Here is a 24,113-nt window from a genome sequence, read left to right on the forward strand (position 1 = left end):
ACAGAATGCTGGGGTTAGTGTATTTGTGTGGTGTTTCTGAGCAGCCTGACTTCTGCAGCAGGTCAAATGACAGTTCTGCATGGTGCTATCACAGCCCCACTGAGTTCAGCCTTCAAATCCTGCCCCACTCCTTCCGTGGTCTCTCCTACCTTCACAAAGAGACCTGCCTCTGAAAAGATTCAGTAATTTTAAACATAAGAAAGGAAATTAAGGATGATGCTGTCGGACAGAATGCTGTTTTACAGTTGCTTTCAGCCAGGTCAACCACAGCTCATGTTTGGAATTAAAGTCATCAAATATTTGGTAAGAAAAATAGTGGGTGTCTTGCTCTGCCTTTTCTCCTGGGATTGCATCAAAGGCTAAATCAAGTAACATCATTATTGTTAATGTTACTGAGGTAGTCTAAGTGGCATTTTATTTGTCTTCTCATGAAACAAAACAAGCTTTAGAACTATGGACAGTCCAGTTTTGTCTAGTGGACACATGAAACCTTTGGAGGAAATTGCACTGGAGGGAGGCTCATTGCTTATAGGGACAGGAGGACCACCCTGGCCACAAGATGATAAAGTTTTAAAAGTCTAACTTCATGCTATATCTCTATAAGACCATGTGAGAGGGGTGCTCCCTCAGCCTCCACTGCGCCGTTTGCTGTGCATCTGGTTGGAAATTGTTCTCTGGAGCATACTCTACTGAAATCTTTATTATGCAAAATTCTCCCCCGAAGTTTGTCTCCTCATCAGTCAGGTCCTGAATGCAGATTGCAGTTCTGTCTGCAGAGTTACCGCAGAGCCTATTCTATTTTAGTAAGTTTTGGGTGTTCTTGGGAGACTGGTAGACAATGGAAATTATACAGCACTTGTCAAACGTGCTGCTGTGCTTTCTTTGAAATACCCCAAAATGGAGGCAAAGAGGTAAAAGTTTTCTACTTGTCTTCTTTTCCATCTGATACAATCAGTGTGTGAGTCACTCAGCTTTAAGAATACTCTGAAGGGGGAAGTTGATTATTAGATACATAAGAATAATGAATCACACTCAGTGGAAAATTCATTTTTCCCTTCTTTTTGTGCCACATTACCCAGACCATCAATTACTGGAAAAAAAAAACCCTACCTCATATAGAAATTTATCGTAGGTAGCAATTTCTCATAGGAGAAAAATGGCTTGAACACCCTATTGATTTTGTAAGTAGGAAGCATAGATTAGTTTTCAATGACAGGATAATGATATTAGCTATTGTAGATCTCCAGAGACTTTTCATGAGGTTGCTGGTTCTAATTATGAAAATGTTTCCTAGCCAACTCTATTCCAAGAAGCACCTTGCAATTTCTTGTATGCAGAAAGATCAGCATCTTGGAGATTCTGAAAATATATGTGCTATATAGAGTGAGGCTATCATGGTTAGAACATGGAATAGAATATTTCTCCAGAATTAAAAAAACAAACAAACCAAAAAAAAAAAAAAAAAAAACCCAAAAAAAAACCCAAAACCCACCTGTATCTGAAAAATAGTAAAAATTTTAGTCAAGATGCAAATTTCAGCCATATTTTCTCAATTTTTTTCATTGCTGAGATTTTTTTGGATGCACAAAGCATGGTGATCCTCATCTTTGTACGCCTATGAATATAACACACAAGCAAGGATGGAAGTTGTAGCATTGCTCATATCTGTAGGTTTAGTGCTTATATCAAATCCTGCATGGAACAAAAGGAGGCACAAAAGGAGGCTGCAGGGCAGCCGAGGGTGATTTGGTCATGTGTTTCTTTTTGTTTTAGCATGGGAATAGCTCCTCTTAGAGAGATTCCTGGATAATGGGAACCCATAGGATATTTTCTCTTTTGTGGAATGCCGGTAGTTGGTGGTGAAAACTCTTTGCATGGTTTGTGTCTCTAGAGTAGATTAGCCTTTGTTATCTGTGGCATTGGAATTAATCACTGTGGCAAACTTAGTTTAGGGTATTCTTTAGACAGCTAATGAACCAAAATCAAAAAGATTTAATGGAGCTGTTACCTCCCTGAGTGTTGCATGAAAAAAGAGGGCAAAACTTACCCTGTTCCATTGAGAGAACTGTGCTGATCTGGCACTTGGAACAAAAACCATTAATTGTCTTCAATGACTCCAGATAATGAGGTTTAGTAATTGGCTTTTGTTTTAATACAGCTTTGAAAGGCTAAACCACATAAATCTGTGTAACGCCTCAGAATAAGTGACAGTTAAGGTAACAGGTAGGTTTGACTTCACGAACAGTGCCTGTCTGAACTGGATAAAGCCATATCAGTTCAGTTACACGAATGATTAGTTGAGGTTAATAATTTTAAAACGTGGATTTATGTGAATGCTTTGAGGTGCAGAGTGGAACGCAGGGTCATTTTGTTGCACTGTTTAGGTACGTTTTTGCAATGAAATACATTACTATTGATTTTCAGTAGAGCCCAATTGCTGTGTGCCTTAAATTGAAGACTTAAAAGTCTTAAAATCATCTACCTGATAAACTGTGCAGCAGCTGTGCTCTGGAGAGCTCAGTATACTCCTTCTTTCCATTAGTGTATATGAAAGAAGATAGAAGATGCCTATACATGGTGATACTCTGCAGTCACATGAGAGATGATCAGGGAATGCATCCTCATTTGACTGTAGCATCACATCAGGATTTCCCCTGCTTTTGTGTTGGGGAAATCGCTGATACACACCGATTACTGGTATGTGTGTGATTAGAAAGGGAAACCTCAAGTCAACTGTGAAGGTGCGTTCCTCAATATCCGAACTGGTTCTGCCTACAAAGACACACTGTAGCATTGCACGGTGAAGGAAATCCCCCCTCACAGACCCGAGAGAGGCTTCCTCATGCAGTGCAACACTGAAGTAAAAATTAAGACAAGGACTCATATGTTTCTTGAAACTTTAGAATCTGCAGGGGAGATGTATAATGACAGCATTTCAAATCAATTTGCAAGCAGCCTAATTTTAGAAGAATTGAGGTTGAAAGTGTTGCAAGAGAATTTGACTAAGAACCAAGCAACAACCCGATTTTACACGTCCACATCTCTAAAAATCCAAATATTAATATCTCTACTCAGTACATCATTGCTCATCCTTTGTACCTCATTCTTGTTTGGCTCAGTTCCTCCCTTCCACTTGTACATTATTAATACCAGGAGTCTGCTTTTAGCATTAGGACACTGTGATGGTCATAAAGAAATGTAGAGTAGTTCAATCCCTGACAGCGAAGGGCTGCAAGGTCCCAGGCAATGGTTTCTCCCTAATTTTCTTTTTCTTTAAATGGAAAAGCTGTGGGCCTTTTTGGTTTTGTTTTTGGTTTGTAAATGTGATCTTTTGCTGCAAATATCTTAGCAAATCTTGGTGTTCTTGCATGCTCTGCAATTAACAGGAGCTGTGTAATTAACTCATGTCACCACTGCATTGTGAAAGCAAGAGGAAAAAGTGCCTGCCCCTTGGCAGGGGCAAATATATGGCAGCAAATTTGCATTATAGTAGCTGCTCTCATGGGGGAAAGTTGATCTTTTTTTTCTCCAAACTTTTCTTCTCCCCATAATCTCAGACAAATGGAATAGTAAAATATTGTGCTTGAGTCTAGCTATTGTAAGTTGGTTTTAGTATTTAAATTCACAAGAGAGAATGTTTTTCTTGGGGTGGGGATAGCACATCCTGTGCCTGTGTGCCAGGCTTGTCTGTTCCTAGGGTAAAGAGTAGCAGCTGACCTTAGCAGGACATTCTGGGAAAATACAACTGGGAATGGGAATCTTTAGTAGCATCTTGTGTTAAGTGCCTTAGTTTGTGAGACAAGGCTTTGGGGTGTGTCTGATACCAAGGAATAACTTGATGACAGTATCTCTTCCTAAATGACCAAAGCTGTTAGTGTTAGCAGTCTTATTTCTCCCAGTGAAAAGATACCTCTGAATCACAGACCAGCTTTTGCTAAAGTAAGTATAGCCTTTATTTACATTCATATTGCATGTGTCATTGCTTGTGTACCTTTTTTGCTTTTGCTGATCTTGTCTCTATCTTCTTCTTTCTACACGTTAATTTTTATTGCCATTCCATTTTTTACTTTTCTTTTAACTCATCTCTGTATTATACTTGTCCATCCCTAATTTGGTTTTCTTTTCTTTTCCCTTTCCCAAGTCACAGTAGTGTTTAAGTGGGTTTTTGTCTTCTAGATCTGATTTCCTTGATTCACCTTCTGCTCTTAGTTCTGTGATGGCTCTTGTCTCTTATCAGTTATGTTTCCCTGTATATTATTCTCAGTGGGGATGAGCAATTTTAATATCTAACAGACTGAATGGTTAATGCACTCTGAAGAACACAGTATATTCATGTAAGTCCCAAAACCTCCAGAACCAGCACAAACTAATTCCTGCTAGGACTGAACCAGAATTTTGACCGATCCGATAACTTTTGGACATTATAACATGAATATAGACCTGGTGTTGAAAAGCAGTCCAGTGCCGATCATTGTGTCACTTTGGTTTTCAAATATTTAATGCATTAAAATGTTGAGGAAAATGGTTAAATTGAATTTGTTAGCAATCCTCAGGCATGTTTATTTGGGAAAAGATGGACTAATTTTGCCAAGATTTGTTTTAGTTTTCTGTGCTGGATATAATTTGTTCAGTGGGCCACTGGATCACAAAGAGGAGAGAATGTTATGGCTGTCATCTGCAAACTTCAAAATTCTTCATTTTTCAGTTAGAATTAAATCAACTTGAATGTTTTTGACCTGGAACTGGCACTATATTATTTCCTTCTGCTCTTTCTTCACTTTGGGCTTCAGTTTGTGGCTGAAAGCCTCTCCCATAATACCCAATTTCTCTCCAGAACAGACCATCCCTACTCACTCTCTCTTTTTTTTTTTTGTGCTAAAGGTATTCTGTTGAAACGGAAAACCTACATTTATGTTGTGAAAACATGGAAGAGAGAGTATGGTGGTCTTCAGTCCAGAAGGTTTTATTTCACTAATTAGAAATATCTGTAAGGGCAGAACTTTGATTATGTGCAACTATGTAGTTAATCACAGTTCATTATTTATCTGAAGTAATAGGTAGCACATCACCATTTTCTCTCACCTGGGCTCTGATCCAGCATTCCCTGAGAGCAACAGACACATCACCCACCATTAGCTTAGGCTCCACACGTCTGAATGTGACTCTCATTCAGCCTCATGCCTTTAGGACAAAAGTAGCTGGTTGAACAAAGTGAGTAAGCATCTGGATTTCCTTGTGCACAGCACAGAGACACTGGCTGTTTCTGCCTGGAATGGCCACATGTTTGTTTCTGAATGACAAATTTTTTCATGTTTTGAAAACAGATCTAGACAAAAGGCTTACAGAAGGAAGTTGGGTAGTATTTGCAACAAGTGAAAATGAAACTCACTCTGCATCATTCTTAAACTTTTGAATGCTTACTTCTTCTCTGGTAATTTCTTCAAGAAGTCTGAAGAAGTTAGAAAAAGCCTGGTAGCTTCCCAGAGAAAACCCCGGTAAATTATAAAAGTTGTTTTATTTGGTTGTTTTGTTTTGGTTTGTGATTGGGTTTTTTTGTTTGTTTGTTTTGTTTTGTTTTGTTTTGTTTTGTTTGCTTGTTTGTTTGTTTGTTTTTTCTCCTGAGACAATATGCTGTGCTAGCTTTAAATCTGGTGGGTTTTATATCTATATTGATCTGGAGGCCATCACAGTATATAACGCATAATTCAGCCTGACCCTAACATGTTTTCCCAAAAGTGTATTGTTAACATTCTTACAAGGGATGGGTGGTGGGTTCAAAAAGGTTATGTATAAATAGTTCAGTTAAAGTCAAGAGTATGTATGCAGTGCTTCATACTCAGAGAGGGGAATGTTATACATTTATTAAAAGAAGTTTATTGAATTTTATTTTGCCCTCTTTGATGACACTTTGGTAGAAGAGTTCTTCAGTGCTGCAGTGACTTTGACTCGGGGTGGCTGCATTAATCCATGCTGAGGCCCTGTGCAAAAAGCCAGTCACTGCCCCATCCACTGTACCATTTTGAACATCAGCTTGAATGGATGGTTGCAGTGAAAAGAATCTGAATTGCTGTGTCAAAGGTCTTCAGTGACAAGTTTCTTAGATTGTTGCCTGTCTAAAGGATTTGGGCTCTTGACACTGGTGTTACAAGAATTGGCACTGGTCTGCATATCAAGCAAATATTGTGGAGGGTGGAGACAGAAAGCACAGTGAAATTTCTTAGGGGCACAGATATTTTAGCCATAATAACTTAAGGACCAGGAATGCACTAGAAGGGCTCTGTGACTATAAACTTTTCTATGTTTTCTGGCTATTTGTTCTTATAAAAGTTACTACTGTACCCCAAAACCTTGTCTCACTTAGGAGCACAGAGATACTGGCACAAAAAGAGCTGTGCTTTCATGTGTATTTCAATATAATTTTGTTGTTTATGTTTGATCTTTAATTCTGGGTCTGCAGTGCATCTTTTTATTTATACTGAGTTATTGATGCATATTTAATTTTTACTGTATTTTAAGATAACATTCTGTTTGGGGAATTAATCTTCCTCTTAGAAGTGCCATAAATGATGCAGTCCTGTCTTTGCTTGATCTTATTGTTTATATGATTTATGAAACATTGCTATTAAATTTTTATTTGCACCTTACTGTGCAAGCTGTATAGCCTCACATTCAGAAGTAGGTAATGGAGCTGTCATTTTAGTAGATCCACACGTGGGAATAGTAGGTAGTTTGCAGTGCTCTCTCCCCTAATGATCATCTAATGTAATTAACTGATATGTCAGCATGATGATACTTTGAGCAGTTTAACCCCAGTATTTCTCTCCTACTGTGGTTCCTCACATGCTTGAAATCTGAATGTCTCAATTCCTTGAAGAAATTTGTAAAGCAACATAGTGTTTTATCACTTTGAGTGATACATTTTACATGATTCAAAGATTCTGTTGCTTGAAAAATATCTGGATTTTCCTTTCTTGTTTATTTCCATGCTCAGAATGAATCATGAGTGTTGGCAATGAATAGCATATATGACTGGAATGAAATAGTAGCAGCTTTCAAGAACATTTCAATTGCCTCTTTTGGTTAGCCTCAACAGGAAATATTAGGTATGACTTGTGAGCTTTTTTAGATTGCTTGCCATGAATTGGATGTAAATTCATCCCTGTGAGCATGCACAGTTAACAATGAAATAACAGTCCTTCCCTAGATATTATACAATAGGATGGAATGATTTACCAGTGTAACTTAGGCAGCTTTGGAAATGTAAATAGTGACTTATTCTGGATGACTCAAGCATGATTAAAATTAAAGTAATAAAGAGAAGGAAAGAAAGACGGGGGTGGATATTTGTAAGGCCAAGAGCCTCTCATGAGTAGACATGCTTGGCTTGTTTAGACAGCATTTATAGGTTATTCTGATTTTCTTTAAAAAAAAAAAACAAAACAAAACCAGGCTGTACTGTATTCCATCATTTCTACTAATACACCTAAAAGAAATCATTCATCATCAAAAACTTGTGGAAATAATTGGGATTTGATGGTAATTTCAAATGAGTTGGCACTGTAGCAACATTGGGCAAGTTTCTTTATTCAGATACTTGTTAGTTGCCCTGTGTAAGTCCTACCAAGCTACAGACAACAATTGGTACACCAAGCTGAATAACTGTACCATTTTCCTTTTGTGGATAGAAATAATTAGGCATACATTGGCATGTTATGAATTCAGAAGAAAGGACATATAGTACCACCTTTCGCTGGTGATTCTACTTGGCTTCTTTATTCTGCAGTCATCTTCTGCTGGTATCTTCAACTCTCACTTCTCAGAAGTCTCTCTCTGCTCCTCAGTCCTGCTACTTCATCACATGTAAATAGAGAAGAAAAATACTGCTATCCAAATTTAGGCATATGGGCATTTAGCATTATTTAATGGCTCTAGTTCAGTGCAACACACTGAACGAAAGCTGAGTCCAATACAGGATGGAGACACTGGATATGATAGTGATTTCTCCAGTGTCAGAATGCTGACTGTAAAGAAATGCTCCTCTTTGGATAATGATATATATCAAATAATCCAAAAGTGGGTTGATTTTTACTTATGGGATTAATATTATGAGAACTAGGCCTTGATGTAGTTTCCACTGAAACAATGACTGAATTCTCATTGACTTCAGAAATAGGTTGACCACAGATCCTCCAGTGTTTTGTTTTACTGTTTTGGAGATATGTTCTCTTATTAAAAAGTGTTTGCTTTTGTTAATAATATTTATGGAAACAAAAGGACTGGAAGGTAGTTAATAATTGGCAGAAGTTGGTATTTTTCATAATGGAACAGAAGATTCTTATATCTAACAGTGTAAAAAAGAATGGCAAAAGGATTAGGGATAAGCAGCTCTTGTAGTCGAGTGCAAATGTAGAAAATCTACTGAGCCATTCCAGTTAGCTGGGAGACTGGCCTATACATTCTAAAAGCATCCAGTGTCGTACCAGTTCACCTTGCCAGTTCCCTTGAGTAAGCTGTAAACAGAAGAATTGTAGCAGCCTATAGTAAAGAGCATAAAGGAGCTCCAGTCTACATGCAAGCAAGGAAGAAAGCAGTAACAGTGGTGCAAATGACAGATAAATCAAATCCTATCTCCATCCAGATCTGAGGGTTTGTCTATAAATCAGTATACATTGCTTATAAGAGATGACAGAGAAAAGCTAACATTTCTCAACAGCCTCATTCATTCTACTCCATTGATGAGCTCCATGGAGCTAATTTGTTGAGAGGGCTCTTCCAAGTATGGATGCATTTCCCAAAGCAAATTTTATTGATGGCAGTCAGTAATGATAAGGGAGTATCTCATCACTGCTTAAGAAACTGTTCTCTTTGCAGAATTTCGTAGTGTAACAGGCAAGAGGAAATTAAAGCAAATAGACTATAACCTTATTCAATGGATATTCTCATGTAGAATCTTCTAAAACACAGGAGACTTAGGTGGCTTCACAACTTTGGAAATCAAATTTCCTGCAGGATAATGGGAACATTTTTCCAGTTTAATAGGAACAATTCCAGCATTCTGTTAGCTGTGAAGCTATGGTGGAGGGGTAGAAGAGAAAGCACCACTGTAAAGTCTCCTGCTGGCTGGCTTTTCATGTTATTGTTGGCATTGCAGCAGCACTGTGCTACATGGGGGACATGGACATCTATATCCCATCATAGTGTATTCTCTCTCAGGAATAGCCTGACCTAAGCAGAGGAAGTAATTTCACTTGCAGACTGAAATTTCTCCAGTGACATAGTTTGATTATGTCTCTGGCTTACGTTTACATTCCAGAACGAGGAATGTTTCTACTAAAGGACTCATGGTGGTTGGTAGAAGCCAAAGCTATTTCAGTCTCTCCATTCCTTGTCCTTAGCAGGTACTGTGGCTGGAGAAAGCAGGGACTACAATTTCAAAGTCAGCTTCTATTAGACATTAAAAAAAAAAAAAAAAAAAAAAAAAAAGAAAGGAAGAGTGGGAACAGAAAAAAAGAAATAAGATGTGGGAAAATCCCAGCTATTGAGCTAGAGCCAGCAGAAATCCATGTAGTGGTGTTGCACACAGTAAAACTGGGGATGTTATGCTGATTTAAACTAGCTGAGAATCTGGCATCCAACTCATTTGTGAATGAAAACGTATGATGGAATTAAAACCCACCAAACTAGTTCTTTACTCTATCAGCTTGGTTCTTAATACCACTTCAGTGGAGCAGAAAATGACACTTCCATTTTAACAGTTTATGGCTTTTTCAAGAAAAAAAATACAGGAAATATGCAGCCAAAACCCAAACAAAGCAGCCAAATTGAAGGGCTTCAATCTCTTTTAGCAATGCATTTTGGGAAAACAATTTTCTGTTTTACTGGTCATAGAAAACTAATCGTGTATTTGATGATTTATATCTGTCTCTTGTCTGCTCATAATTTTTTGTCTCCATATTATTTAGTGTCAGTAAGTGTTATTTCTAAAGGGAACACAATGAACTGAGGGCCTCCCACCTACATATCCAGATCTTTTATCAGAATTTTTTAATGACTGGTAGTCTGCTACAAGCCTTTTAAATTTACCTGCTAACTGTTCTGTTCCCTCTTCAGTCATGGATGCATATATATACAAATATATATGCATGTATATACATATATGTATATATGTATGAGAAATACTTTGGCACTGATTAAGGATGAGACCAGTAGGTTTTTTTTACAGAAGGTATTCTTACCCTCCATGTAGATTAATAGAGAATGTTTTAATTTGTGGAAGATGGAGGTGATGAGAAGTTGAGAGTTTTCTTTAAACATCTAGAATTTAGTGGAAGAGCTTCAGTTCACTCTAGTAGCTTCTGTAGAGTGATCTAAAACCTATGAAAACATTATTTTATTCTTATAAGGCCATAGGGATTTCCTACTGGGCGCTGAGCACAACTACCTGGTGATTCTCTCAGCAGCTTCTAAAATGGGATATAAGTAGAAAAGCCCTTTGAATTTCTCGAAGCCCATACAGATGGAATTGCAATTCCTTGCAGTTTGTCTGGATTTGCTTCTTCCCTAGATTTCAGGTAATCTGGGCAGTTATCATTATTTTCATTCCTAATTACCAGAAAGCCAGTTAGGTCTCTTCCTAATCTGTTCTATGCATTTATTCACTGTTGTCATACTCAGTGTGGTTCACCAACTTTAATGCTGTGGAATGAGTTAGAGAAATGCTATTATCTCGTACTTTGTAAGTGAGGAAGCAAGGTAATGAGAAGTAAAAGGCTTTTAAGAGTTTGTCCAGATAATTTCACCAAGGTCATACAGGAAGTTGAGACAATATTGAATGCAGGACATTGAGATCGACGCCTAAGATGTCTAACTGCAATGGAGTAGCAGAGACAGATAATAAAATGTCTTCCATATATCATGGAGAATCCTGAAGTTGGTGTCAGTGGAGCTCTGACTGAAATAGGAAAACCATGTGCAATTGTTTTCCAATGCCTTGTGATTGACTCTTGTGAAAACAAAATTATGCATGTGGCAATCTAACGCTCTGCTTTATCACGTTAGACAAATGGAACAGGATGTTCTTTAAACTGTCTTTTTTATCAGAATTAAGGTAATAACTTAACTGAAGTTGGAAAGCAGTTGGGAGGAGGAGGAGGGGACACATGTTGGAAACATGTCCTGCTCTTGTACTTATGGTTTCCTTTCTTTTCTTTTTCAGTGAGTATGTTTTTGAACACATTAACCCCCAAGTTCTATGTTGCCCTGACAGGCACTTCCTCATTAATCTCGGGACTTATTTTGGTAAGTACTATGTACATTAACATCACTTTACAAATTGTTTTGATTGTCCAGAATGGGATTTCAGGTTTTATCCAGATTAATAAGTGTCTTCTTTTTTTCCTTAAACTTACATTTCTGCAGAACATAACATTTGTATTTCTTTATTTGTACTTCTTTTTCTGCGGGAACAAAAAAAAAAAAAAAGAGAGAGAAAATGGTTTAGTGCTATGTGTCTTTGAAGAAAAAGTCTTGAAGGACAACGTGCCCCACTAACAACACTAGCGTAATTCATAACAAGTGTTTGCACATTAAGTGTTTCCATCAACAAGTACTACGGAAATAAAAAGGCCGGTAAAAAGGAGAGGTACCAACTATCTCAGTTTAGCATGGTCCTTTTAGAAAGTTACAGCAGGATTTAGAGAAACAGCAAGCAAAATATTAGCAGTGAACCTAGTTCTGGTGCCAAGATTCCAAGGGATAATTTCAGATTTTCACTTTTAAAATCTTTCTCAGTACATATCTGCCTGTTTGCTTAAAGGTCTGAAGAGTATTTTTAAGCCATTTAAAAACCCCTCCTCTGATATGTAATCCCTGAGGGCTTCATTATGCAAATTGATGCAGTGGAGTGAATCATGATACCATCATAGTGCATGAGTCCAAAGCAGAGCATTTGCTCTGGATTTTATTCAGTGTCTTCATAGAAAAAAATGCAGGTAAAAAATGTTAAGAATCTGCATGGTGTACATAGGGTATTATGCTTACACTGAGCTGTTCTGTTTCCTTACTGCTGAGAGCTGGCTTTCTACTGGCACAAATGAATAGAACAGATTAGAAATAGAAATAGAAATAGAAATAGAAATAGAAATAGAAATAGAAATAGAAATAGAAATAGAAATAGAAATAGAAATAGAAATAGAAATAGAAATAGAAATAGAAATAGAAAGAAATAGAAATGATCATCTAGTCTAACTGCCTGACCAAAAGTTAAAGAATGTCATTAAGGGCATTGTCCAAATACCTCTTAAGCACTAACAGGCTTGGGGCATCGACCACATCTCTAGGAAGCTTGTTCCAGTGTGTGACCACTCTGTCGCTAAAAAAATGATTCCTAATGTCCAGTCTAAACTTCCACTGGTGCATCTTTGAACCATTCCCACACATCCTATCACTGGATACCAGGGAGAAGAGATGAGCACCTCCCTCTCTACTTCCCCTCCTCAGGGAAAAGTTGTCTTCTAGTCTTGTTTGTTCAATCAGTGTTAGGTTCTTTGTCTAAAAACAAGTTGTACACTTTAAAAACTGCTGGATACAAGCTGCAGGCCATCCCTCACCATACGAAACTAGACATGTAATGAGGAGACCAGTGAGACCAATTTTAGGGATATAGTTACCATCGTGGTAAATGGAGAGAGACAGACATGGCGAGGGACTGGTTCACATCACCTCAGATCTACTGACCTCGGATAAACCTGAAAACAACTAAAATCCTAACTAAACTGTATCAGTTTGGTGTGGGAAATCCATACCTCTCACTTCCACATTGCCTGTAGCTGATGTAGACGAAGAAATGGCATCCTTGACTCCTGAATGCCTTTGAGACTCATCATTTAGATAATTTCAAGTATAAAGCATCAGGTGCACTACTGCCGTGCCTTGCTCTGGGGTTTTCTTACAGCAGAAGGCAATTACTTAATGTCTGTACCTTGGGCATTCATCATCCTTGTATGGATCGAGCCCCAAAGCACAGGACAGAGCTCCAGAGACAACAGCAGATTTTTTAGCATGTGAACAGAAGCCAGACTTGTAAGACTTAGATTCAGTTCAGCACAACTCACTCAAATGCATGGGAGGAAAATACTGTCAGTACTGTCACTCAGAAAGAAGAAACGTTTAAAAGGCCAGGCCCCACCACCAAGATGAGAATGAATGAGAGAAATAACATGGGTTCCACAGGCACAATTCCTTTTTTGTTGTTAGAGAGTGAAGACAGCGGGATGAGGTGGCAAGAAAAAAACAATTTGTGCCCTGTGGAAATACCTTACAAAATCAAACAGGAGCAAAAACACTGAAGAGGGACTAAATTATCTGTAACTAAATTGTGTATAGCATAATTGCAAATGTAGGTACATATTATACTGTAGTCATGAAGGCACTTTCTGCAGAATAAGCTCAGTAGGAGATGTGAGCAATAAATTTCTAACTGCTGTACTTTGATGGGAAGTACAAGAAGGAAGTGGCAAAGAGTATCCAAGACTGTGATATGAAGAAGGTGCAAAAGGGCACTGATAGAAACCTTCCAAGAAGAGATTAGACTGAGTGAGCCTTAAGCAAAAAAAATCACTAAATGCTGTGTGACAAAGTCCATTATGAACAAGTTGAAGGAACAGTAAGGTGATGGAGGTATAGACACAGACTGAAGATTGAAAGCCTTTTTTCTGTGGACCTTCACTACTGCTATCAGTTGTCTGCTGTTCATATGCCACCATCCTAAGTGCACAAAAGATACATAGGCCAGGCAGGTAACGGCCAGGAACCCTAGACTGTAGGGACCAATGCCTGTGCTGAGAGGAATGTGTGGTCTGTAAATCAGATGATGGAAAAGGAACTCAGCAGACATGGTCATGGAAAGAAGAAATTGCAGGTTGAGCAGACCATGTATCAGGAAAGACAGTCAGAACTAGAAATTTCTAATGAGGTAGTGCTAGCCCGTCACTAGCCCAGTTGTGCTTCAGACTAATTATTTTTTAATAAGCTTGCTCTTTACCAATGGCCTTGTAACACGCTGAATTGCCTGCATTACCACCCACTTCTCTGCCATGCTACAGCATCTGCAGTTCTAAAAGATTCTTAGTCCTGCTAATGGTATTAAGTGAAACTCTTTTATAAGATAAACATTCTCTTGTCAAACCTACATCGCAGGGGTATTTTTCAGACTAGATGTAGTAATATTCCTTGGAATTTTCCACCATATGGTCTGGCAGCTTTATTTCCTTTATCAGTTGGCTGCAATTCCTAATCAGAAGGAGAAATCACAGCACTGCAGGTTATGAAATGATGGAAAATTCCATCCATTTCAGAAGTGTGGTAACCAATGGGAAAGTGAATGCTTTTCGTATTTCATGTTTGGGTCATGAAACAGTGACTCTACAGAGTTCAGCTTTGGGCAATTGCATGCTATACGACTCCTTTGCAAAACACTGCTCTCCCATCTTATTTTGTCTCTTACTTTGTTTTCATTCTTTTAGGTAAAATTCTGGCCTTGCTGTAGGCAATGTGACTTAAATGAAGTAAGGATTTCAGACCTTCTTTTCTGTATAGCTCAGAACTGTACAGAAAATACTTTTCTATCTCAAGCATTCTCTTTAATAATCTCTTGACTACAGCACATAGTTTACAATGAACAATTTAACATACATTCAATTAATACCTGCAGTATTTTAGGTATCAAAAATAGGAACTAAATTAAGTCCCAAGCTGCATTAGAAATATTGTATTGGAAACTTGATTCCACCACAGTTACTTTTAATCCAGTGAAAAACAGGCTCTGTCTCACAGAATACAATGAGCTGCATTGTACTTGGTGTCTGAGAGGCTAAGTTTTTCCACAGGTAGGGTAATAAAACTGTCATGAAACACAACTGACGTTCAGTAAATGCTGTGAACTGGAACTATGTAAATGCCACTGAGATTTCTAAATAAGGCCATGTATTTAGCATACAGTTATCACCAGAGTGAAAGTTGGTTAGCCAGCGTGGGTGGCATTTGCACTGCAAACTGATGGAGTCTCAGTTCTAACAAAGCACAGGCAGAATTGAACTCCAGTCTTGACTCTCCACCAAGAATGCCTTGTTATTCTAGTTCAGAGCGTGGGACAATAATAACAGTTTTCTGCTACACAGTGAGAAACCTCCTGCAATGAAAAAATACCAGGTCTTTCAGAGATAAGAATTAGAAAGCCATTCTACAGAGGTAAGAGCATGAGTGCTGAGTCCACACGCTGGCTAATGTTGAGCGGCTGGGCTGTCTGTTACTACTCGAGTACGTGTATAGTATGTGAGAGTCCCAGCCTTTTGTAGCCAATGGTGCTAGCACAGGAAGTCTGAGAGAGGACCTGAATAACACGGAAGGCAGCTGTCTTATTTTCTGTAGATACTAATTGTTCTTCTGCTTGTTTCGTCACCTTTGTGTAGTCTGCTGCAGAGGGGCAGAAAGGTGACCGAGTTCTGGGTGTTGCCACAGACTCCAGGAAAGTCTGACAAGTGTGCAGGGACAATCTTTGGCAGCTGAACAGCAATACGTGGTAATTGTTCAAAGTTTTTGTTCTGCTCAGTGGAGGCTGACAGGTCAGGAAGGGCAGAATCTTTGTAGGGAGTTCCTAAGAAACTGGAAACACTTGCCAAGGAGCAGATGAGAGAAAAAGGGTCTGTAGGAAGGCAGGCTATAACCCAGTCCACAGACAAGAGAAAGGTATCCTAAGCAACTGGGGTCTACCCAGTGTTGAGAGAAGTACTATACTTCATTCAGGCAATGTATTACTTTCTTTCCCACTTCTGTATTTCTAGAGGTAGATGAAGTGTAAGTGAATAGCTATTTATTTTGAATAAGCTGCTCATGAGCACTGCATGCATCTTCTCATGTTGACTCCTTGAGATAAGACAATCAGGGATTTGGTAACCAGGAGCAGTGTCTAAGAGGATGCTAAACAGGTGCATTTCATCCAGAAAGAATGGAACTGCATAGCCTTCAGGACTGTCGTTAAGGGCACTGAGAGCATGGTCAGAGGAGTACTGTTTCCTGAAACCAAGCTGGGCAGGACTGGAAGATCTACTTGAGTCACTGGGTACCCCTGACAGCTAAATAAAACAGACCAAGGCCTTTCTTTGTCAGAAGGCAAGTAGTATTGTATACTCACATCCATATGGATAAAAACTCTTGCCTCCTAAAACAGGATAGGATGCTCTTTTCCATACAGTCTACTGGAAACAGCCCCTGGGCTGTGAGTGATATCCCTACAACATGCCCAGTCATTGCCTGCGAGAGTTGGCACAGGCCAGGCAGTGTGCTAGCAAACAAATGGCACGGATGAGTGAGCCAGCCAAATCTGTGCTGTGCTCCCATTTTACTTATCAAATAGGCTTAACCATAGAATCATGTTTTGCTATCATTATCCTTGTCCTCAAGAGAGTTAAGTTTCATTTGAATCCATTAGATCGGTTGTTAGCACCCCTCATATTAGAAAAGTACTCCAAATCTTACTCCTGAAACCGGGAAGACTCATTACAGGGCTGAATGAGAACTCTAAGCTGTGGAAGCTGGAGGCAAACAAAATCCTTCAGTGCTTCTGTCGAAGGCTCAATACACATAGACTAGGAAAGGACTACAGAGAGTGTTCACTGTAAGAGAGCATGCCTAGGAAATAATAATAGGAAAGCATCATTCAAATCACTGCTAGACATCACTACTTGGTTCAGTGAGAACCACCATCAAAACCATCCCTTGTGACTTGATGCATTTGTGGTGGATTGATGCATTTGTGGTGGAATATCTGTTCTGAAAAACCAGGTGAGAAGATCAGATATCCAAGTGATGCAGAATAGATATTTACTACACAGAGAAATAACATGATCTGGGACTGTCCGTATGTGAGAGCAGAGATAAGAAAGAGGATGACTGTAATGTTTTCATTGCACAGGGGAAGAGAAATACCTGCACAGAGAAGCAAAAGCAAAAAAGTCCAAAGCGAGTATCTGAATTGCATTAAGAAGACTTATGAGCGATTAACCAGCTCTTACTTAACCCAGATATACTTGTCACCTACAGGTTGTTCTTTCATAGCCATGCATTTCTAGAAATCATCATTAGGGGTTTTCCAAAATCAAATACTCTTACATTAAGCATTACCCATACCAGAATAAAAAATAATTCTAGATTTGGATTTCTAAACACACAAAGCTGGAAATGTTTAGAGCAGAGTATAAATTTGGCCTTTGTGAACATAATGGTTTCAAATACCCCCTTGAGGGTTTTGGAGATGTTTGACCCTGTTCTGATTTGAAAGCACAGGCACCAACTAGAAAGAGCCCAAAGAAGTTTGCCACTGCTGTGGAGGGGACAGGGTCTGTGAAGATGAGCTCCTCTCCCACTGTATGTATACAATGGAAATGAGGTGGCCCTTTCTTTCCATAGTGGTGCAGAAATGATCTTTCTCCTTAATTTCCTCTCTGATCCACATCTCCTTCAATGGGTAATTAATCCCTATAGTCAGCTATTATTCTGCCAGATGATCTCTCATCTGCTGAACTGTCAAAAGCTTGTTGACTTCACATCGCTTTCAAACTAGCTGGTGCAGTTAGAAATTAAATTTGATTTATAGAAATCAGGTTTCAAAACAGCTGACACTCTGAGAAAGGTGCAAAACTTCTGCAAAGAGATTTTATTGTTTTGACTTCAGTACCAGATTACAAATTACCTTCTCATACACCCTGAATAAATCACTCCAAGCAAAGGCTTATTATGATGATCATTTATAGCTTTGATTTCTAAGAGACCGTATGCATTGGGATCTGGCTGGTGTTTCCTGATATTGGATTCCCTCAACAATGCAAATATTTTTCAAAGCTGCCTTAAACAATTTAACTTTTTAAAGTAATTAATGTATTTGTAAGTCTAGGGAGGCAGATTTACAGCTGTGTCACATGTTCTATCAAGTTCCTGTCACTCAGCTGGACTGTAGTAGTAACCAGATATATTCTTTCTGCTTGTGCCCTCAGTTTCACTGAAATTCGGTGTGACGGTTTTCCAGCTGGTATACATTTGTGCAGGGCAGGAGGTCTCAAGCATGCGCTTGTGCTGCTCACTCTCCCTCTCTGGGTTTTACTGACTTTTTATAAAAAAGCTGATTATGATTGAAATAATGAGCGGGACTTTATTAGCACATTTTGAACAATATATTTTTTTTTTATCCTCTTAAAGAAATTATGAAGCTCGTTAGATACGGTTTATAACTGCCAAGAGTTTTGAGTGGCCACTCTGGCAGCTGTATTTTAGTCCCTGACTTATGACCGCAATAGTCTTACCGAGTATCCCTTGCCTCAGTACAAGACTATAATCTTTGATTCCTAACAGCCACTCCCTCTGAGGCCTTGGGCAGGTAGAACTCTGGCTTGTTTGCCTTTATTTGTTCAAGCTTCAAAGTTTCCAAAGATAAAACAGAAACAGATGCTCACAGCAGATCTGTGACTGTATCTTATGGCCTTTCTCTCATGGGTGGCCACATACTGCCTGCTTAGGTTATGATGCTGTCTTAGATCATAAGATTTAAATTCTAAACGCTTTAGAAAGCATTGTGTGCCCAAGAGCATGAGAACAGCTAAAACCAAAGCTGGCTCACCTGTGCCAGCTCCCTGTCCACCGTCTCCAGCATTCGGAGGCAGCGGTGCCTGCCAGGGGAAGTGTATCAGCAATGCAGAGCAAGTGTTCAGTGACAGTCCTCAGCGTTCTGTCCCTGGCTCCTGCGATTCCCACCTGGGCACGGCTGCCTGTCGATGGAACGGACACAGTGACAAACACACCGTGGAGCCTGTGTGAGGAGGAACTGGCCAGGCTGTGTGTGTTTCTGGTGATTTGCCTGGGATGTACAGTTGACAAAGATCTGGGTGTATTTATGTTCTGCTTTCTCTGGCACCATCTGTTTATCTTCCCCAGTTCTTGTGCCCTTTATGTGTTCACATAGCCCTTTGGTCTTCTCCTCACCAGACTGCCCCGTTCTTCCTTGTTGATGTTGCCTATAAGAGCCATTAGACTGTTTGGGGGACCAAGTGATCTCCGGGGCAGCCACACACTCTTGTGTGAACTTGTCTCAGGTGGCTACCAGCTACGTTCCCCCTCCATTCCAGTGTAGCTAGGGTCAGCTTCCTCCCAATTAACGCTCTAGATGCTTTAACAACACAGCTGAAGTGAAGGGAAGTCTCAGTGCAGAATGCATTGGAGTGCCATTTGGAAAGGAGCATTTTCTTACTATGCCAGAAGGTTTATCTTCTGCTTTTCCCCCGTGGGATTGTTTAAAAGAAGAAAAAAAAAAAAAAAGTTATGTCATCCACAGACTATCCTGTGGAGACAGAAGTCAGTTCAATTGTAGAAAGAGTTCAAGAAAACTTAAAAATGAAAAAAATATTGTGGGAGGGCAAGTGTGGAGCCCAGCCTGAACCTCTCTGCAGCCCGCAGACCCCTAAGAGGCCTTCCAGAGCCTGCTGGCTCCTGGCCGGCCCACCAGAATCTGCTCTACAGCACACTGATGGTCTCAAAGATGTGAATCCAATCCTTTCGCCTGTTGCTGATTGTGCCTAACTGTAGTAAGAATTAAGAAATAACTTTTTTTTTTTTTTTTGCAGAGATTTTGTAAAAGCTTTCAGCACAGGCATAAAACATGAAGACACAGAGTAATACAGAAAAGGCCAAGATTGTTCACAACTTCTAGTGCAGTCAACATTGCAAATGTTTCAGTTGGTATATAGATGTTTGAGTGATGATTCAAGTGCAACTGCAAAATACACTAATTTTACATACTCATTATAAGCATGTGTGCCTTTACAGTTTTTACAGGCAAAACTTTTTCCCTATTTATATGAAATAATCTTAATTTTCAGGTTTATGTGGTTTCCTGAAATATGTATGTTCTTACCCAGGAATATAATTTCTCAGTGAACATACCACAAATATATATATGCATGTAATTTAAATTACAAGGGGTTCTTTTAGGATGTGGAATTATTTTCCAAGTAGAGCTCTGTAAATAATATTTTTTTTTTCTGATTTGCTAGCTGAACCAAAGGCCTGAAAATAAAATTAATTAGGAATCAGCCCAAGTCATCCAAACAGAACAAAACACAGTTCAGCTGGGGGGAAAAAAATCCTAATGGGATTGTTTGCTGCAGTTTGTTTTTAATATTTTTCAAATTAAACTCAATAAACTCCTTTGGAAGCATTTCTGGGAAAACAAGCATACCTGCTTTTCCCCACTTTCCCTTGACTGCAGGGGGAGCTGGGGAAAGGTGGGGCGAGAGCACACTGCTCACTGCAGCACCGCGTTCGTGTGGCTGAGGTCTGACAGGATGGAGCTGAGCTCCTGTTTGTTTGATTTTTTTTGGTTTTTTTTTTGTTTGTTTGTTTGTTTGTTTTGGGGTTTTTTTGTTGTTGTTTTTTTGTTGTTGTTTTGTTTTGTTTTTGTTTTTGTTTTTCCCAGAAGTCAATTTAGCGGAATGCACCTAACAGTTTCAAATGCCTTTAAAAGAAACAATTTGACGTAAGGTTGATTTAAAAAAAAAAAAAAATCCTATTTTTTTTTTTCCTGGCAAGACTGATCTCTTTCTCCTCCTGTGAATCAGATTTTTAAAGCGATTTGCTGGATTCAGCACGAACTTGGATCAAATTTAACCGCCCAGTATGCCGCAGGGAGGGCGGCCCCGGAGCTGGTGGGGCCGGGAAGGCGGCGGCAGGTGCCTCCCTCGGGGTGCGGGGGCCGCGGCTCCGCCCGCCTGCGCCTCTTCCCTTCGGCGGCTCCGGCGCCCCCTGAGGGGACGGGGGGGGGGACGGACTGGGGGAGCGGTTAACGGCCGCAGCGGTTAACGGCCGCGCCGCGCGGGGCGGGGCGGGGCGGGGCCGGGCGCTGACGCGGCGCGCGCTCTCGCTGTGTGTTGCAGATCTTCGAGTGGTGGTACTTCCGCAAGTACGGGACGTCCTTCATCGAGCAGGTCTCGGTGAGCCACTTGCGCCCTCTGCTGGGCGGGGTGGACAACAGCGCGCCCAGCGCCGCCAGCGCCGCCAACGGGGACGCGGACTCCAGCCGCCAGAGCGTCTCAGGTGAGGGGCGGCGGGCGGCGCTCACCCTCACCCCCCGCCCGCCGAGGCGGTGTGAAGCTCCAAGCTTCGCTTCTTAAAGGCTCCCGGGCCTTGGGTGGGTCGCTCAGCGCGGGGGAAAATGGCCTTTAGGTGCCCGAGGACGGGCTGCGACCGCCAGCGGTCGTTGAGCCGTGGAACTGGGTGCAGGGCGAAGCTTCTGGGTTGAGCTTCGGCTGCCTGGCAGAGCTTCTGTGGACCTCCCGCCCCAAAACACCCCACGTTTACCTCACCCAAGGGTGCCACACTCAACTTTCGCCCACACCCGTTGTGGCAGCAGAAGCTAGGGGTGCCTTGGGTCATAGGCCCACAGTGCAAATATCATCCTCATGCTGAGCTGTGAGACCGGATAAGGCTTCCTTTAAACTTGTTCTGTTGTCAAATAAAAGGCAGAGCTGCTTCATTGATTGCTTTGGCTAATTATATCTTTCCAAATTCCTGCAGTGCTTTTTGCTCAAGCTGCGTTGCCAATGCATCCATTTCCCCCTTGTTCTGAAAGCCCTGCTAAATCGCGTGTGCTCTTTCTAGAGTATAATTTCTAAAGGCAGGCAGTATTTTTATTTAAATTCTTTTGAATAAACCAACCTTGTAAAAAAAGTAGAATCGGAAAAAAGATGTTGGGAATGCTCATCTTCTTTTGCATCACTTTATTTTTTAGATAACGTAAGTAGCATGTAAACAACATTTGGATTTCACTTTAGCAAATGGAAGCACAGTGGCTTTTGGTACCCTAAGGGCCGGTTCTGTGCCTGACTAATACCAATATGATTTGTGAATTTGGGCAAGTTATAATGCAGTCAGGTTTGTAAAAAGGGCTTCCAGTTTAGGGGGCCTGATTTCAGGCATTTGGGGCTCAATTTTGGTGAGCTTTCAGGCTTTCACAGCCCTTACAAGCTTCAGTACTTTAAATCAGGCTGAAGGTGTCTGACGCTAAGCCCTTCAAGCCTTTAAAGTTAACCTTGACACTCTGGGGCTTCTTTTCTAGTGCATATGATTATTCTGAATGAGCATAAAATTGAGGAGGTGTTTTGAGAGCCTTACATAAGTGGTATAAATGTGTGGGTTGTAATTTTTGTTATTTGTTTATGCATTAGTATAATAAATACAGATTTACTTGCTCTGGTGAAAAAGACAATGTTAAATCAGAGGAAATCAGCTCTAACATGATGTAGGGGAGGATGTCAGTTTTGAACTGAGGCAGCTTGAGTCCTCTTAAAGCTCTGCAGCAGGAGGATGATCCCCGCAGGTCACTTCATTCACAGTCACAGAGTTTGTGATTCTGCTGAGGCACTTTGAGTCTGGTGCCTGGTTGCCTGGGGATGGTTCCTCTGAGAGACAGGCCAGCCTGCCTAAAATGAATCAGCCCCCCAGGCGTGGATCTTTGTGAACTGAAGAGGAGTCACAGGGGAACTTGTCTTTCTGCTTGGGTGACTCAGCTACCTGGGGGGGGATGAATTGAAAGCTTAGCCCATGAGTAATGAAGATGCTGAAATGCTATTGCTTATGGCTTGAGTTGGAGATACTCACTGTTAAAGAAAGTCAGGGCAGGAGCATCTCAGCTTGTGTTCCTCATCTGTAAAATGAAGTTTACCTGTTTCAGCTCTAGCTTGACATACAGGCCATAATCTTAATATTGGAAATGACTTCAGCTTTCATTACAGGTGTGCCCCTAGAATCCATTATGGTTTCATTAAATTTATTTCCTCTGCAGGCTTTTAAAATATATCAGAATTAACAAGTGAGGAAAAGTGAATGAAAAAAAACCCCACACTAATTCAGTTATGGAGAAGACATTATTGTTTAGCATTTGAGGTGCCTGTGTCTTTACCTGGCAAATTTTATTTCTGCTCTTCAGTGTTCATCAAAACAAGCAAATATAAATTAGCTTTGAACAAACAAGTTAAAATAGGTGGCCTCAGAAAACCTTGCTCTCTACTGAGTATTTCTACTTAGCACAGCAAAATCAGCTGTTGCCATTCCCATCTGAGGAGAGGCTGTGAACAGCAGCACTGCATGGTCCAGGATATTAGATTTGGGTGAACTGGCAGGAGGCATGGGATGGCTTGGAAACACCTGTGTGCACTCATCAGTGCGCTCAGTCACACTTCAGCAGCTCTGAAAAAACTCCCATCGTTTTAAAGCAGAAGGCACGGTATTGCAACTGATGAGATTCACCCCAGCATCTTGATTTTCCTGATATAAAGAAATAGTCAAGGAGTGTGTTTGCTTTCAGTGCATTGGCACTTAAGTTGATGAGTTCGGACTCTCACAGTGTCCCTGAATAGTGTGTCTGTAAGGATAGCCTGTTATTCGTGCCTTTGGAAAGATACCAGTGCTCAAAACATGATCGTTGAACAAGGAGCTAAAAGATTAATCTTCAGTAAATCCTAATTGCTTGTATAAAATAAGGACATAGATATTAGTTTGTAATGTAACAGAAAAGGCAATCTTTTTGGTTGACCATGCATGTTTCTTTCACTGTTCAACAAGGTGAAGATGACTTTTTCACTGTCTCACCATGTTTTCCTATGTAGAAGTTTGACTATGGTAGAATATTGCAGTAGCTATCTGTCTTCATAAAGGTCAGAAGAATGATTGTTGTACTGAGAGCACAGTATCAGCAGATAGCATGACAAAAGGAACAAAGAGCACATCATGTTTAACTAGCCAGACAGATGCCAAACTACCCCTAGGACAGAAAGGGTAATAAAATCCCTTCTTCACCTCCCCACTTTGTTCCCCAATTCCACCTTTCCCTGCTACAGTGCTGAAGTACTGCATACTTCAGATAAAGTATAACCACCTAAATTTGAATAAAATAAGCAAAAAGAGTGGTGTCACTGTGATCAAATAGTTGTTACTTAATCTTGTTGGTTGCAAATTGAGTAAGCCAAGTCATTGAATTGCACCTCTGGAAGTGAGAAGGCTGATGTTGATTTGAT

The 24,113-nt window shown here is 40.2% G+C and overlaps 1 protein-coding gene across 7 annotated transcripts in view; it reads left to right on the plus strand.

Moving 5' to 3' along the window:
• The window catches only part of ST7 (suppression of tumorigenicity 7), a 154,245-nt gene that overhangs the window by 71,559 nt on the left and 58,573 nt on the right, over positions 1 to 24,113 (plus strand). For 6 of the 7 annotated variants that reach the window (XR_006165305.1, XM_042792437.1, XM_042792440.1 and 3 more), the window contains 2 exons: positions 11,216 to 11,298; positions 20,976 to 21,135. Coding sequence is in view for 6 of the 7 variants with exons in the window: in XM_042792437.1 (XP_042648371.1) it covers positions 11,216 to 11,298; positions 20,976 to 21,135 (243 nt within the window). In the remaining variant the exon portion in view is untranslated. Of the gene's footprint in view, positions 1 to 3,835; positions 3,940 to 5,324; positions 5,496 to 11,215; positions 11,299 to 20,975; positions 21,136 to 24,113 lie in introns of those variants that run through there. The other variant, XM_042792439.1, reaches the window with a different exon arrangement.

Source organism: Tyto alba, unplaced genomic scaffold (genome assembly GCF_018691265.1).
Source record: "Tyto alba isolate M040663 unplaced genomic scaffold, T.alba_DEE_v4.0 Super-Scaffold_2, whole genome shotgun sequence".
NCBI lineage: Eukaryota > Metazoa > Chordata > Aves > Strigiformes > Tytonidae > Tyto > Tyto alba.